The 14,907-nt window shown below is 39.3% G+C and overlaps 1 protein-coding gene across 1 annotated transcript in view; it reads right to left on the reverse strand.

The window, feature by feature from the left end:
* LOC145776241 (BCAS3 microtubule associated cell migration factor-like) overlaps positions 1-14,907 on the reverse strand; it is a 59,116-nt gene that overhangs the window by 33,112 nt on the left and 11,097 nt on the right. Inside the window, exons 9-13 of the mRNA XM_082587642.1 lie at positions 14,026-14,253; positions 13,051-13,305; positions 10,741-10,868; positions 10,324-10,454; positions 9,030-9,290 (exon numbers count right to left, since the gene is read on the reverse strand). Coding sequence (XP_082443768.1) covers positions 9,030-9,290; positions 10,324-10,454; positions 10,741-10,868; positions 13,051-13,305; positions 14,026-14,253 — 1,003 coding nt within the window. The remainder of the gene's footprint in view (positions 1-9,029; positions 9,291-10,323; positions 10,455-10,740; positions 10,869-13,050; positions 13,306-14,025; positions 14,254-14,907) is intronic.

The raw sequence follows: 14,907 nt of genomic DNA on the forward strand, positions 1-14,907 counted from the left end.
CAGACAGCTGGAAGCAATCTTAAGATCATTGTCTCATCGAATCAGCTGCATCCATTTATATTGCACAGCTTCATGTGTCTTGGAGGGTTGTACCGTGGACGGTTGTACAGTACCACCGACGTCCTTTCAAGTGTCGCAAAAAAGCTGTCACCAATCGGCAAAGCAATTAACATAAAAACGTATTCTGGAAACATCTAGCTTACGGTATTACAGGTTTCGGAAATTATTTCCCTTGCAGTTTTAACAGAACGCTTTTGCCCATCCTATCTTTTTGGAGAACAGAACCACTTCAAAACCACTATTTTGTTTCCTTGAGCTAATAGTTTTTTTAATAAGACTCAAGAATGGCAAATCAAATTTTAAGACAACGGAAAGTCGCACTGGATGCCTTTACTGTGAGTGATTGATAGTTTTTTATGAATCGAATGCTAGAATGCTACCAGGTTGTAGGGACCGAGAAAATAATTGCTCTGGAATCACGTTAACTAACAACCGTGAAGAATGAGAAGTGAACGTGATGAGGTCAGACATCACCACAGATTTGCTTACACTCAGACATGTGCAATTACGAAATAATTCAAAATCAACCAGATAAAAATAGACTGCACTTGTTTTGAGAAAAAATCCTGTTTTGTTTTTATTACGTTTAACAACGTTATATTTTAACATTTTTTCTAGTTAGGCATAAGTGCTGCTACTGTTTTTTTAGTCTCAGATTAAAGTATTTATGTAAGCGGATGCCACAACAACAGTTGGCAGTTTCGAACCCAGAAAATTACTGTAATCATCTCCTGGCAAAAGTTTTAAACATCCTATTTGGCTGAGACGAAACCTTCTTCTGTACCACACTATTATCAATACTTTATGTAAACAACTTCAAAGCTTTTTTTTCTTTTAAAACCGGCTGGATATTGCAAATAACATAGAATTCCCATCTTCACTGTAATACGCATGAAACTAGCGCTGCAGTTATCGCAGGTACACACGCGTCACTTTCGTAAATCTGGGGTGGTGAAAGGATATATTACACCCTCGACCCCAGAGGCTCACAAAACAGACTGTTTATGCGCAGAAACAGAGACGTAGCCAAACCATTATAATATTGATCTCATCGAAAATAGGTGCCAGGTGCCACCTTTGTGAGTTTGGTTTGACCGGAGAGAATTATAGAACCCAGGTTTACGGATTCCGAGACGAGTATTCTATTTGCAATAATTTTAAGCTGATCAATAATTATGTTTTGTCTCAGATGCAGTTCTTTTAGCATCTCTGGTTTGTCAAAATACATCCATGGAAACCTGTATCTTTTTCTTTCGTCACAATCGACCATCAATTAACCTGGAACTATCAATTAATCAAGAGCCCTGGAACGGCAATCGAAAGGGCGCCGGTTCGACACCGCTCAAGAGCATGCGGCTGTGTCTGTGGCAGGACACTTAAAGGCATGCCTGAAGGTGGACACGAAGATTGGCTTCCTTGCCTTCCCGTCCACTTAATCTAAATCTTCAACCACCGCGTGTAAGCCTGGATACGACAAAATTAACCTCAACACTTGATTAAATTACATTTCATTTTCAACTATATACAGAGATGTCAAAGCTCTACATTTCACAGTGACAAGAGTCAAACTGGCAACAGAAAGAACGTGCAAGCCTAGAGCTTGCAAACACCTCATCCAATAAACTGATCTAAAACCTATTCAATTAATTAACTAAAAGCTCAAGCAAAGTCTGCCGTATTCGCGAGAAGGACTGAAAGCATGTTGCGGAATATCTGAAGAAAATAGCATTCATCTCACGAAAAAAAGTAACCCACGATAATGTTAAATCAACATGTCTCCCTGCATAACCTGACTCTTGCCTTCAAATTTTGTAAGTGGGACCGTCCAGTCGAATTAAAATGCATAAATAATTCAGGAGGTTTTCTCGAGGTCGTGATGGATCATTTAGCGATTCGTATTATTTGCGACCTCCTCTTCGAAATGCGGTGAAACCAGTCATCCAAATAATAAAGGCATTTTTTACCATTGCTTTTGTTTCAAGGTCTGCAGACGTTGAAGAGATGTAAAAAGATTGGTTTTATTACAGTGTTAAAGTGTAAAAAAATGAAAAAAAAATAGTAATCTTACTTCAAAATTTCCTCTCTAAGACATGCCATTTTGGCTGCTGCTGGTTCCTACAAAATTTCTCGAGTTTCCTCAAAGTCCAATATCATTGGCGTCGTCAAAGATTGACAAGCGGCAACCACTAATGTGGGGTACAGAACATTGAACGGTATTATGATGAAAGAACAACCAAATTCAGAAAATAAAATTGTAAATGAGGTAATTGTAAGAAGAAATCCAAAAAGCTCAGACCCATTATAAAAGTTAAGGATCATGAGGTCTGCTTATAATGTGATCTTCCAACAAGAATTTCGTTGATTTTGGAAAGCAGCAGATACTATTTATCGATGCAGCAATTCAACGAATTCTGTTGCAAAGAAGGCTCGAAACTGGTTGAAAAAGTTAACTAGATTTGTTTGATAACTAGGCTAAGACTATTCCATTTTGACAACACTAAGATTATTTTGATAAAAATAAAATCTAAAGAAAGTACACAAAAAGCTTGAAACCAAAGTAATTTTTAAATTTTGTAATCTAAAATTGCATCACCAAAATTTTCAAGCATTCAATATGATTGAACTAAGACTTTAATCCGACCCATAACGTATGTCTAAACTACGTGTCAAACTTTTAACTTTGTGTGCTGTAGCTAAAAGTAAAACATTGTTTGCTGCAAGTGTTGAGGTAAAAAATGCTTTTGGATTCAGACGCAAAGCGCAAACTAGTATTATGTACTACGCACAGTTATCATGATTCTTGTTTATTATTATCATAGAGGATTATGATGCTACAGCAAGGACAGCGGTGGGATGGCGAAACAGACAAGACATTAGCTTTCCAATAATGCAATCATGGTTCGACTCCGGGCTTATACTGGTTGTTAGAAAAACATCGCTAACCTCTACCTTGGGTGGGCGTAGTTGCCGAAGAAAAGGCGGCCGAGAGAGGGAACCACTTTGCTCTCGCTAGCGTGAAGTGAAGGGAACCTTATCTTCTCATTCCCGCAGCTCAGTAACTGAGCATGGGTGGGACCACTTTGTACAGCAGAACATGGAAAGTAGAGAATTTGACAACTGTTTGATCTTTCGTTGCCTTCTGGCTGTCATAAAATGTCATTTTTATGGTACAGTAATATGTGAGTATTACCCAGATAGCAAATCAGTCGTGTTTTACATTGATTCAACGTCTGCAGACGTTGAACCAATGCAAAACACTAACTTGCTGTCGTGGTCTTGATTGCTAACAACTTGTGCCATTCAAATTCAAACAACGGACAGACATAAAACGTTTTCCTGCCCTCTCTTGCATTTAGAGTCTAAACAGGATTACTAAACACTCCCTCGACTGCAGCAAGCAATTTTCAGGCATGAATGCTCATTATCGGTCATTTTAATGGAGCGATGCTAATACAAACATAGGAAGTGCTCTTCATTGAGGCATTGTTTTTGCACAATGAAGTCTGCACCAATCATTCGAAATTAAATAGCACTTTCAATTGGTTCAAAAAAAGCACCTAGTGTAAGCTTTTCATGTGTGACATTCACTTCTTACGTTTAGTTCAGGGTAACTTATAAAAGGCCATATACTGTATATATTGTTTTGTGGAAAGCGTATTACAATGAATAAACTATCCTACCCCGTAGCGTAGCAAGTCAGCAAATTATTCTTCTTTTTACAGGGTAGACAATTATCGTCCTTGCTCATCATTCACTTCATTGGCTTTAATCTTACGCCATGTTACTACCATTTGGTCTAGTTACACTCAGTGATTTTCAACCGGTGTTCCGCGGAACACTGGTGTTCCGTGAAAGATCGTCAGGTGTTCCGCAAGAAATTTATTAGTTTGACTAGTGTTCCATGGAACACCGGTCGAAAATCACTCCTTTGACACAATTAATGTGCACAAATAGCTATTATTCATGGCGTTCTTTAATACAGGCCATGACAACAGCGAGCGCTTCTCGCCGGCTGAAGGCTGATGAAAGGTCACTCGCGATCGCAAAAAGCAGCGCATTTCAGGTTGAAACGAAGAAAGTTTTAATTATTGCATCATAATATCAAAAATTATTGTATTAATTATTGCATCATAATATCAAGAGAAATTTTCGTCAGCAGAAACTTAGGGTTCAGATAAAGAACAGTTAAGCAAAGGACTTGAAGGTTACTGAAGAGTTAGGTTTGCAGCAAGTGGTTATTTTATTTATGTTTGCAGCAAGTGGTTATTTTATTTAACAACTTATTGTTACTTCAACAGTGCTACAAATAGACTTGAAAACAGTACGAAAAATCATAATAATTTTTTGGGTGATGACTTCCAAGGAGTTTCCTATTGTGGCAAACAATGCTATTTTGACTTTGCTTCCATTTTCAACAACTTATCTGTGTGAGATGAGTTTTGCAAGCATGACTGCTATAAAAGTTAAAAAACGAGAAAAATTGAGAACTGTTGAGGAAGAGCTTCGCGTTTGTCTTTCTGCAATTCCTGCCCGAATATCAGCTTTGTGCTCATCCAAACAGGCCCAGATATCGCACTGAGAAAGCTGACAGCCAATAAATTGTTGTTGTGCTGTTTATATTATTGCATCATTATAAAATTTCGTTTGGTGTTCCGCAAGATTATTTTAATGCATAAACTGTTCCGTGGCTCAAAAAAGGTTGAAAAACACTGAGTTACAGGACCTTTGAGATTTTATATCAAGTGAATATTTCCGATTCTGTCCCCTCAATAAAATCAGTGATGTACTAATGTCGACAGCAGAAACTTGGAAATGAAGCTGACTATTGCTCTCAACATCTTGTGGTAGCCTAATCAATTTGTCATATTCTCATAAAACAACAGTTTCGTCCAAAAGGAAGAAAAGAAACACGTTTCCACACACTCAATACTGAATGCACTGCATTATGCTTTAAACTAAACGTTGAGACATTGAAATACAATATTTACAAATAAACCTTATCGGCCTGAGTCGGTATAGCCTACATCAGGTGACAACTTCCTCGCAGTGAACCCTGGTAACTGATATTTATTATTATCAGACAAATGTCAACAATCTGACAGATTGCTACTGTTTGAACGCAGTCACTGTTCATGTAAATACCAAACATTATACCATGCGTCAACAAACATGTTTATTTATAAATTTATTCAATGTATGTATAAGTCAGAACTTATCACAAACCATCTATAAGCTTTATCATAGCAATTTTGCAACATTTCCAATAATTTCCTTTCAGTAAGGTGGGTCCCATACTTGATCCAAACATCGGGTGATGAGAAGATGAGGTTTTCATTATACTAAGCCTTCGGCACTAACGAAAGTAAGGTGGCCAGTTCCTTTCTTTCGGCCGCCTCTCCTTCAGCAACTACGCCCACCCAATTTATTACACCCTGGGTAGAGGTGAGCGGTGTTTTTCAACAACCGATTGAAGTCGGGAGTCGAACCAGGATTGCATGATTGGAAAGCAAACGCCTTATCCGCTGCGCCATCACATCGCTTATGTTTTGCGTCATCACTTCCTTTCAGTAATAATGTCAAATCGACTGTGTACAGAATAAAGCATCAACGTAATTTTAAAAAAAAAACATAAGACAATTTGCCCAGGTATAATAAAGCTATTGAAAGGTCCTTTCTTAAAGTGTAGTGCAATGGGCCAAGACAAACTACTTCTCAATGCCAAAATTGCTTCTTTTTAAATGAGTTAAAAAAACACCATTAACGCGGGTTGAAAGTGCAGCAAACTTGGGAAACGATCAAATTCTTCTTCGGTCAAATAAATTCCAATCAAAGAAAATCCCTTGGAGAAGCCACTTCAGAGACACGATAGCGTCTTCATTTATTTCGGTTTGTTCTTTCTTACATAAAAAAGTGAGAATAAGTTGAGATGATACCGTGATTCAACATTAACTTGACAAAAATGAAATTGGTAAATCCAACATCATCCATTTATCCCTTCTTTAGTCGATGAAACGTGGCGTTTGTCCCTGATAGCGGGAGTCCCGCCAGTGTTTGCAGCCCTTTCGCCATGCTTCTCGGTTGTTGGGGTTTCCGTTCAGGTTCCTTGCACTGATGTCTAGTCTCACCAACTCTAGCCATCTCTTTTTTGGTCTTCCAATTTTCTTCCAGTGGATACAAATCTTTTTTTGCCACTACCGGAGCCTTGCGATCAGACAAACGCTCCGCGTGCCCATACCATCGCAAACAATGGCTTATAAAAAAAACTCATCGATGCTTGCTACATCGGTAGATGGAAAAAGAAACACTGGAAGTTAAAAAATACAATCGACAATCGTTTTGGCAGCACGTTTTAGTAAACAGGATTTCTTTCATCAAATTCATCAAACATCAAATCAAATCGAAATTTTATTCTAGATGAATTTCATATGATTCAATTTGCATATGATTGCAAGCAACGGAATGTGCAGAAAAGAGCTCGCTTCAGCACGTTTGTACAAAACACGCTTAATTTAACAAGTACATCACATCCGGATCAAACCGGTTCCAGGCAGTTAGCAAAAAAAAGGTGAAAACGACAGGAACGTGCCGCAAATAGATAAGAAACATCAACAAACATCTTGCACTTTCCTTGTAAACAATCTCACTAACAAGCTTCCGCTTTTGCAAACGTTCAAAACGATACAAAAACGGAAACTGCTTGATGGAATGATACTCCAATCTAAAAAATGTCAACATTCCCTTGTCTCAAAACAACCTCACCAGTACAAGAACAACTTTTGTTGTCAACAGACTCAAACTAATATCACTGATAAAAATTAAATGACGTAGAAATGAAATTCCTCACAATATTCAATTTTATTACCCACCTCCATGGTATTGTAGGTGGGTAATACAGAGAAGCTCAAAGATTCACATTTTTGCACAATTTTCAACCACATATCTAAAACCCTACCAAAATTTGGCAAGAAGCACGAGATCGATCAAACTGGAACATCATTGTACATCGAGGGCTGTATCAGCTATGATGCCTACAGAGAGAGACATGGTATTGTACATTTATGCAGCAAACGTTCACTGTAACAAAACTTTGATGACCAGGGGGGCAATTCTTGCCTTGGCAAGCCAACTGCAGAGTAGTAACTCTGTATACTTTTACATCAAAACCAGGCCGTTGTAATTATATCTAACAGGCCTACCTAACTTTTCAGCTACGTCACTTGTGGTAGTTTATTTCACTTCAAATCGTCTGATAATTTTGATTTATTATAAAAAACAACAACTGCAAATTATCGTTTCTAGCACTAGTTGCAACGTTCATCTGATGAAAGTAAAACCGAAGAAAAATAAGTTGGTGCTTCACTGACGTTTTGCGCACCATGACAATGCGCATCCTCAGAGCGAATAAGGTATAAAATAAAATTTACGAAGTTATGCACTGCAGCCTTCAACCGCTTCAACCGCACTGCAGTATATAACTTCGTAAGTTTTATTTTGTACGTTATTCGCTCTGAAGATGCGCATTGTCATGGTGCGCGAAGTGATGTAATAGATCTACTTGTCTGTCTTTGCATTCACTTTCATCTGATAAACGTTGTAACTAGTGGTAGAAACGATAATTGTCTTGATGAACACCTAAACTTTTCAGAATTCAACCACAAACTATGCGATATGAGACATTGAGACAAACCTTCCTTTCATAAATCCACAGACTCAATATTTTCAAAGTTCTGCTATCCGTAGGTTAATTCCTTAATGGTAAAAACAACCTCGTATGTAGGAGAATATCAACTGCTCAAACATCTTAGCTGTCATGATCACCACTGCTCTGCCTCGGTCAGTTCTTTGGCATCCAGTTGGAAAGTATAATGAATAATCATGGAAATGAAGTGTTTTAAATGATTTTGGATTTCCTGTACAGACAGGACACTATAAAAACCTCAGAACAAAAACTGACATGAAAAAAACGCTTTGAAAAAGAAGGGATTTGAAGAGAATCCATACCTTGGATAAAAGAAAACGAAAAAACATCAGTATTGGATCAAAGCCAATGAGATAATTATTTATCAATCCAATGGTACAGAATATTAAACCACAAAAAAAATAATGTGAAACGTGTCACATGAAATAGATGGTCAAATGAACAAAAATTCCACAAATTTCTTAAGTAATTTGCAACGCTACTAACACCACCCATCACGTGACATGACAAGGTTTAACAATTAACAATGTTAACGCCGCGGATGCTACGTAGCTTCGTACGTGAGAACAGGGGTGGTCAAACTACAGCGACGGGTCAGGACCTTCTTACCGATTGATCCGGGTAGCTTACTAGCTAGAAATTCAACAAAGATTACTAGCTGCAAATTAGCGAAAGCACGGAAAGAGATAACGGAAAGACATTAGCATCAAATCTGACAATTTTTTTATATTAATGAGGCGGCATTTGAAATTTTTCTCACACCTGCGAAAGCATTTATGCAGAGATGGATCCATCTAACGCAAAACCGATCTTTTCTTACCCAAGTCAGTAGTACATAAAAGTCAATTTTGTCATGAATTAACTTTATAAACGAGGCTGAAGCGCGACTACGTACAAATAATTCGTTTAATGAAATCGATTTTTGAGGGTTAATTTAATTTGCATTCGAAAGAGGAATCAACACAACAAAACCTTTTATGGGCTTCTTAAATGCTGAGTTAAACGTCACAACTTAGATTAGTAATCTGGATAGGGCGTATTGCTCTGAAGGGCATGAAACGTAGTTGGTTGGTGCTCTGACTGTTGGCGAGTCTACTGTTCTTCTTTCTACCACATATCCCTGAATTACTTCTTTATTTAACCAAAACTAATCCTCTTCGTGATAAAGTCTGAAATCGAGATTACTGAAAATGAAATCGAGATCAAATAATTATGTGAAATCGAGATTACTGAAAATGTGAAATCTACAAGATCGTATCATTGCTCTAACCTGACTTTTCGTTGCGCACGGAATGAAGAAACCTGGTTGCTATGACGACGTCGGCCATTCGTGGCAACGGCGTCGCTGACGAGTCGGTCGCCGGTGACGTCATGAACGAAGACTGTGACGGCAGAACGCCCGGAAGTGACGCAGAGGTGGTCTGTCCGAGCCGGATGTGGTCGACGGCCTGGAGAATAATGGAATGCGGATACGGAGGCAAGCGAGAGTTGGAGGACGCGAGAGAACGAAGGGCAAGAACTCTATGCTGACCTGAGTAAGAAAAAGTTGAATTTGAAAGCAACAATGAGGGTGGCAATGTTTACTTTGCAAATGTAGATACAAGCGATCTGTTTTAACCTGATGCTGCGGGTTCGCTGTGGTAGTAGCGGTTTGTCACTAGCTTTCGGAACACAGTTCCCTAGTCATATGCGATGACAAATGATTGATCAATCCTGATGTTTCGAGATGAAGACCAGGCTTCTTTGAAGCAAAATGAATGATATATACATAATGATGAAATCGTCATTGCACATGACTAGTGAACTGTGTCCCGAAAGCTAGTGCAAACCGCTATTACCACAGCAAACTCGCAGCATCAGGCTAAAACAAGTCGTCTGTATCTACATTTTTGAAGTTTACAATGATAATGCTGCTAAAAGCAAAACTCAATCTATAGCGTTGCGATATTTGTTCTGCACTAGTTTCCCATGTAGTACAGCATCACCGCTATCAGCGCTTTACAATGCCGACAGTTTCAACGTTGTGTTATACACCAATACCGAAAACTCATGCCAACAGTAAATCCTATTTACGTATAAAAGCCAGTGCTATTTTTATAAGGTTTGCAGTTTGACCCAATAAGGCATCGAACCTATGTCCACTGGCCCAGCAACGGCACTCATGACGTGAACTATTCTCATTTTGCTGATTTTACCAAGAAACGAATTTAAGTTATTAGAGCTAATTCATGAACGCCAAGTATTTTAAAGGTAGATAAAGAATTAGTCATCCTCCTTTTACTCTTGAGAAATGGTGTCATTATGTTTAATAATGCTGCAAAATGCAATTACAAATGCAAATATTGAGCCGCTCCGGCCTGTTAGCATCATCAACGCAGTGAAAGTGGATCATTGTCACGACAACCTACGTGATAAATAGCTCGTTTCTAACACAAGAAAAGGACAAATCGAAAATTTTTCAGAATTCTACAGTCAATGCACTGCGTCGATTTCTTGGTTGTAAGCGTTATCAATGCTTTACTAGTAAATAACCAAAAATGTTGTTAGCATTAAGCATCACTCACTCTGCCAAGATTGGGCGGCAGCACTTGTGTTCTCAGGAGCTTGTCTGTGGTAGGGAGGCGGGGGAGGTTCGAAATATTCCATTTCGTCCAAACCAGCGCTTTTGTGGAAAGTACTTGAGCGATTGACGATTCTATTAAGTTAATGAAAAATCAAATTATGGTAAAATCATCTGCAGCGTTAAGGTAAAGTTTGTCCAGGAAAGAACATGAAAATTTACTCATGGGCTTCAAAATGTAAAATTAAGCAAAGCGTTTAAAAATGTCAGGATTTGTGTGTGCCTGACGCAAATTAATGTATTTTTCATTGAAAGAACATTATAAATATTATTTATCTATCATCATACTCTATCAATACTTCTCATAAAATTATATTTAAAAATTATATCCCTCATAAACCGGCCAATGCACGTCACTCACCTGTCTGACGTGTGTGTTCTCACATTGGGGGATCCACCATACGGTGCCACAGGGTAAATATGACAAGTCCCACGTAATGTGCTGGCGATGAACCAACGACTGTCCCAACTAAAACGAAGCTCCTGGACCTGATGATGATGATTGTTGAAACAAACGTTAACTCATTAAGTACTTTTTAAAACAAGACTTAGCTCAGTTGATGAAGTCCGTAGCCGGTCGTTTAGTCGACAGACATTTGGTCGACAGGACGTTTGGTCGGCGGACATTTGGTCGACAGGACATTTGGGTTAGGGTTAGGTTAGGGTTAAAGTTAGTTAACTAACCCTAACCCTAAAATGAATCGTTCTGTCGACCTAACGTCCTGTCGACCAAATGTCTTGTCGACCAAATGTCTGTCGACCAAACGTCTTGTCGACCAAATGTCTGTCGACCAAATGTCTGTCGACCAAATGACCGGGTACCATGAAGTTAGTCATGTGGGCTGACGAAACGTTAAAAATAACGCGGGATATCGTCTTCAATACATAGTGGTAACAAAAATTATTTGTCTAAGAGACAGTGACAACTCAGTTTGTTTTTATTTCTGACTAACACTACGAAGAAAATAATAGACTTCGCCAAACATAGCAGCGGTCAAGAAAAAAGTAGAGTAGAAGCAACAAAACGCGAACGATATAACGTGCTTGATACCGAAATAGGATAATCAGTTTAAAATATGGTACGGTCGCAACACCTTGTATATATTTATTTAAGTACGACGAACATGCTTTGGCACGGGTCCATGTGTGCTACCATTTAACAGCTGAATGAAGTGAGACAAAAGTCTCGTACACGACGCGAAGTCGGTGGTTGCTGGCCATTGAATTATCGCCAGATACTGGTCCTGGAGACATTTGGTGTCGGATCGCAGAGAAAAATGAATAATTAATTCATGTAATTTTCGTTGTAAAAGCCGCGCATACGAAATTTTCGTCATCATACGGTTTAAAAATCATTTCACGGGAAAAGGAGTAAGAATGAAAAATTTTCTACTTTGGAACACTTCAGTATACTGGTGCGTAAAACAGTGCAAATAAAAAAGTGTATAAGAAAGTGTGCATAAAAATTTAACTCCGAGTTAAAATACGGAAGTTAAAATAAGCCAATTGAAGAAGCAGGTTTCATGACAAAAACACGTCCAAACGATAGATTATCCACTACTATCATTCATTCGGCACTAGCTGAAGCTCTCTATTCATTTCTCGTGGGTTTTCTAACTTCTGTCGTCAAGGTATCTTCTTTTAGCATACAGTATGAGGTGGTGGCAGTAACGTTATTCCATACAGGCACTACAGCCATTGAACTGTTACTATCAAGCGCTGTAAGTTTGGCATTTCCATCTCGAGATCCGTAAACTGGGCAGTGATGTGTTGTGCGGTTTTGGAGGCTGATCCACAGGATAACGAATCGGTAAAATCCCATAGAAATATATTGCAATTAAAACATCCTACCCCAGAACGAAGACCATTTATCTTTACCTTATCTTTGAGGGGAACTCAGATGCTGTAGAAGTGAGGTATTTGGAGGTACTGCCAACTGATGACAGGTAGGTCAAAGAAGCCATTACGCTGCTATGCAGTCGCTATTACACCTATAGCTTAGTGCACTTTTAGTTTAATATTCACGTTTCTATAAATTGGCAACCCCGTTTGAACCTTCAAGCATTCGTTGACATTTGTCAACGATGGTTCGAAGTACAAGCTACCAACTAGCACGAAGGAAATCTGCCTAGCAATCACTTTGAAAATGACACCAGCCAACAACGAGGCTTTATTTTATTAAAAATGTTTAATTTATGAGTCAAAGTAATTAAAGTTCTCGTTCGAAGAGATTATTTTCATAATTTCAACGTTTTATTTCGGTGGCTTTGACTTGTAAAGATCACGTCAGGAGATACCGAATTTTCCAATTGGCCTCTCACATCGCCGATCACAAGACAAAAAATCTCAACCCTACACTTGAATGAAAATCATCTTTATTAAATATAGAGACTGTAAAATGCTTTTGAAAAGAAATAACATATTGTGCCCTGTGTTTTCAATATCCAAGTGCTTCATGCTCTATGCAAATAAGCCATGACGCACTGCACAAAGAACTAGTGCAGCTATCTGCAATGTGTAGCATGAGAAAATTTGCTTTTTCCAGTTGCACTGCGATAGTTGATTAGATACAAAGCATTTTTTTGTAATTTTACGTTATTAAACGTTATAACAACAAGACAATCTTGCCTGAAAACAAAACTTAAACACAAAAAATCAACCCGAAACAAACCTCCGCGGGTGTTGTTCCTCTCCACAGTGTGTACAAGTGGTGGACTGCAGCCAGTGGGGAGCCCCCGGGGTGGGGAAGGATGGAGAAGATGTGGAATGCGTGACCCAGATCGTCAGCGGTTGCGAGGAGACGACCGGACGGGGACAGTTCGAGATGGGTTATGCATTGATCAGTGTGAGCTACGAAGTGAGCGACTACAAACTCTTTTTCTACGTCACAATCGTTCTCTATCGCCACCTTACGGTCATCTTTGTTCTGAAATATTGACAAAATGCACAAAGATACAAACTGAGACAACACAACACATTCAGGCTTACAACGAAAGGCTGTTTAAATTTTTATTAAAGCACTGCGCATTGACTCCCGCATCGTCGTGTGAGCCCATGGGGCTGAGGATCTATCCTTTCAGCACCCCATGTTTCCCGAGTTGCTCTGAGAAGCCCTTGGAGGGCAGCCGCTGTTTTGTTGATTGGTTTTAAATCTTTATCTTCGGACTGACAAAGCCTTGATTGGTTATTCTTGGTAGTTTCGCATACTTGTAGAGGCTCTTGATGCAGGGCCGGTTACCGAGATTGACTGAGTGAAGTTTTCCGATTGTTGAAGTGTTGTTGCCGAAAAATTATTCCATCCATTACGTGACGCTGAATGGAGAGCAGTTCTTAGAATGCATTGCTCAAGCGCACACCCCGAGAGTCGAACCAGCGCCGCTTTATCTTGAAGCTTCTTCGTTCACGAAGTCACGCGCTAATCAACTGAGCTATCGGGGCGACGTCATCGTCGTCTCGTCATTCAAGGCATGCAGACCCACTGGTCCTTTTGGAGGCTCCGATTAACTCTGTTGGATAATCGGTGTAGTGTACAAATATATAATGCACATTGCACAGCGAGAGGAAAATCAACTTAGACTAACTAACTGCGTACGACTAAGCGGAACTCATGGAAAAGAACGAAAGAAAATACAAAACATTTCCTCACTCGTTGCAAAAATTCTTGCATCTTCCTGACATCAAGCACCGTCACTAGACCGTTGCAGTCGCCCGCGCCGTCATTCTCGCTGATAACACTTCCGCTCATCGATCGGCTCGACCCCCAGCGTGACGTCATTGATGACGTGGACGTTTCGTCATGGGATGAAGACAAGCGACTCTTCGAAGCCAGCCAATTAACGGTGTCACCAACGGTTGAAATACCTTTGCTAATCGTCTAAACAAAAGAAGAGAAACTCTGACCAATGTCGTTTTGAAGGGCTAATAGTTTCAAGCTTACGTAAATTATCACACATTGAAACCATACAGTCTCAAAATGTTTGGGTCAGTGATAACTCGGTAAGCATCCGATACCCGTAGCTGATAAAGCACCGCCCTTCTTCAAAAAAGGTAATTGTCACTGATTGAATAGCTTAATTATTATGAACTGCATATGATGTTTCGGGACAGATACTTGTTGGACAGATACTTTGTGCTATTAATAAAAATTCGCGGACAATATCATTTGAAAAACTGCTTCAAACCACCAACAAACTGCACACAAAGCTTTGCAGCATGGCAACCAATTTTGCAGTAAAGAGAGCACAATAGCTGACTTGACAAGTGCTAAAGGAGGCAAGCAGTGTTCCTGTTCCCTCTAATGAAATTTCACCATGCGCAAAATATTTTTGTGCGCATTATGATTTTAAGGCAGATTTAGCAGAATAGCGTTGCAAGTTGCAAAAATAATATCTCACTGCATAAATGACCCAGTTTTACAGCGCAATTGCGCACTCCAGAGAGAACATTGGTGGCAAGTTCGATTCTAGGAGACATATCATTCTTAGAGCCGCAAGGACTATTTCGGGGAGAGAATGGTTTCCAGGCGAGA

This window comes from Aplidium turbinatum, chromosome 8 (assembly GCF_918807975.1).
Source record: "Aplidium turbinatum chromosome 8, kaAplTurb1.1, whole genome shotgun sequence".
In the NCBI taxonomy this organism is placed as follows: Eukaryota; Metazoa; Chordata; class Ascidiacea; order Aplousobranchia; family Polyclinidae; genus Aplidium; species Aplidium turbinatum.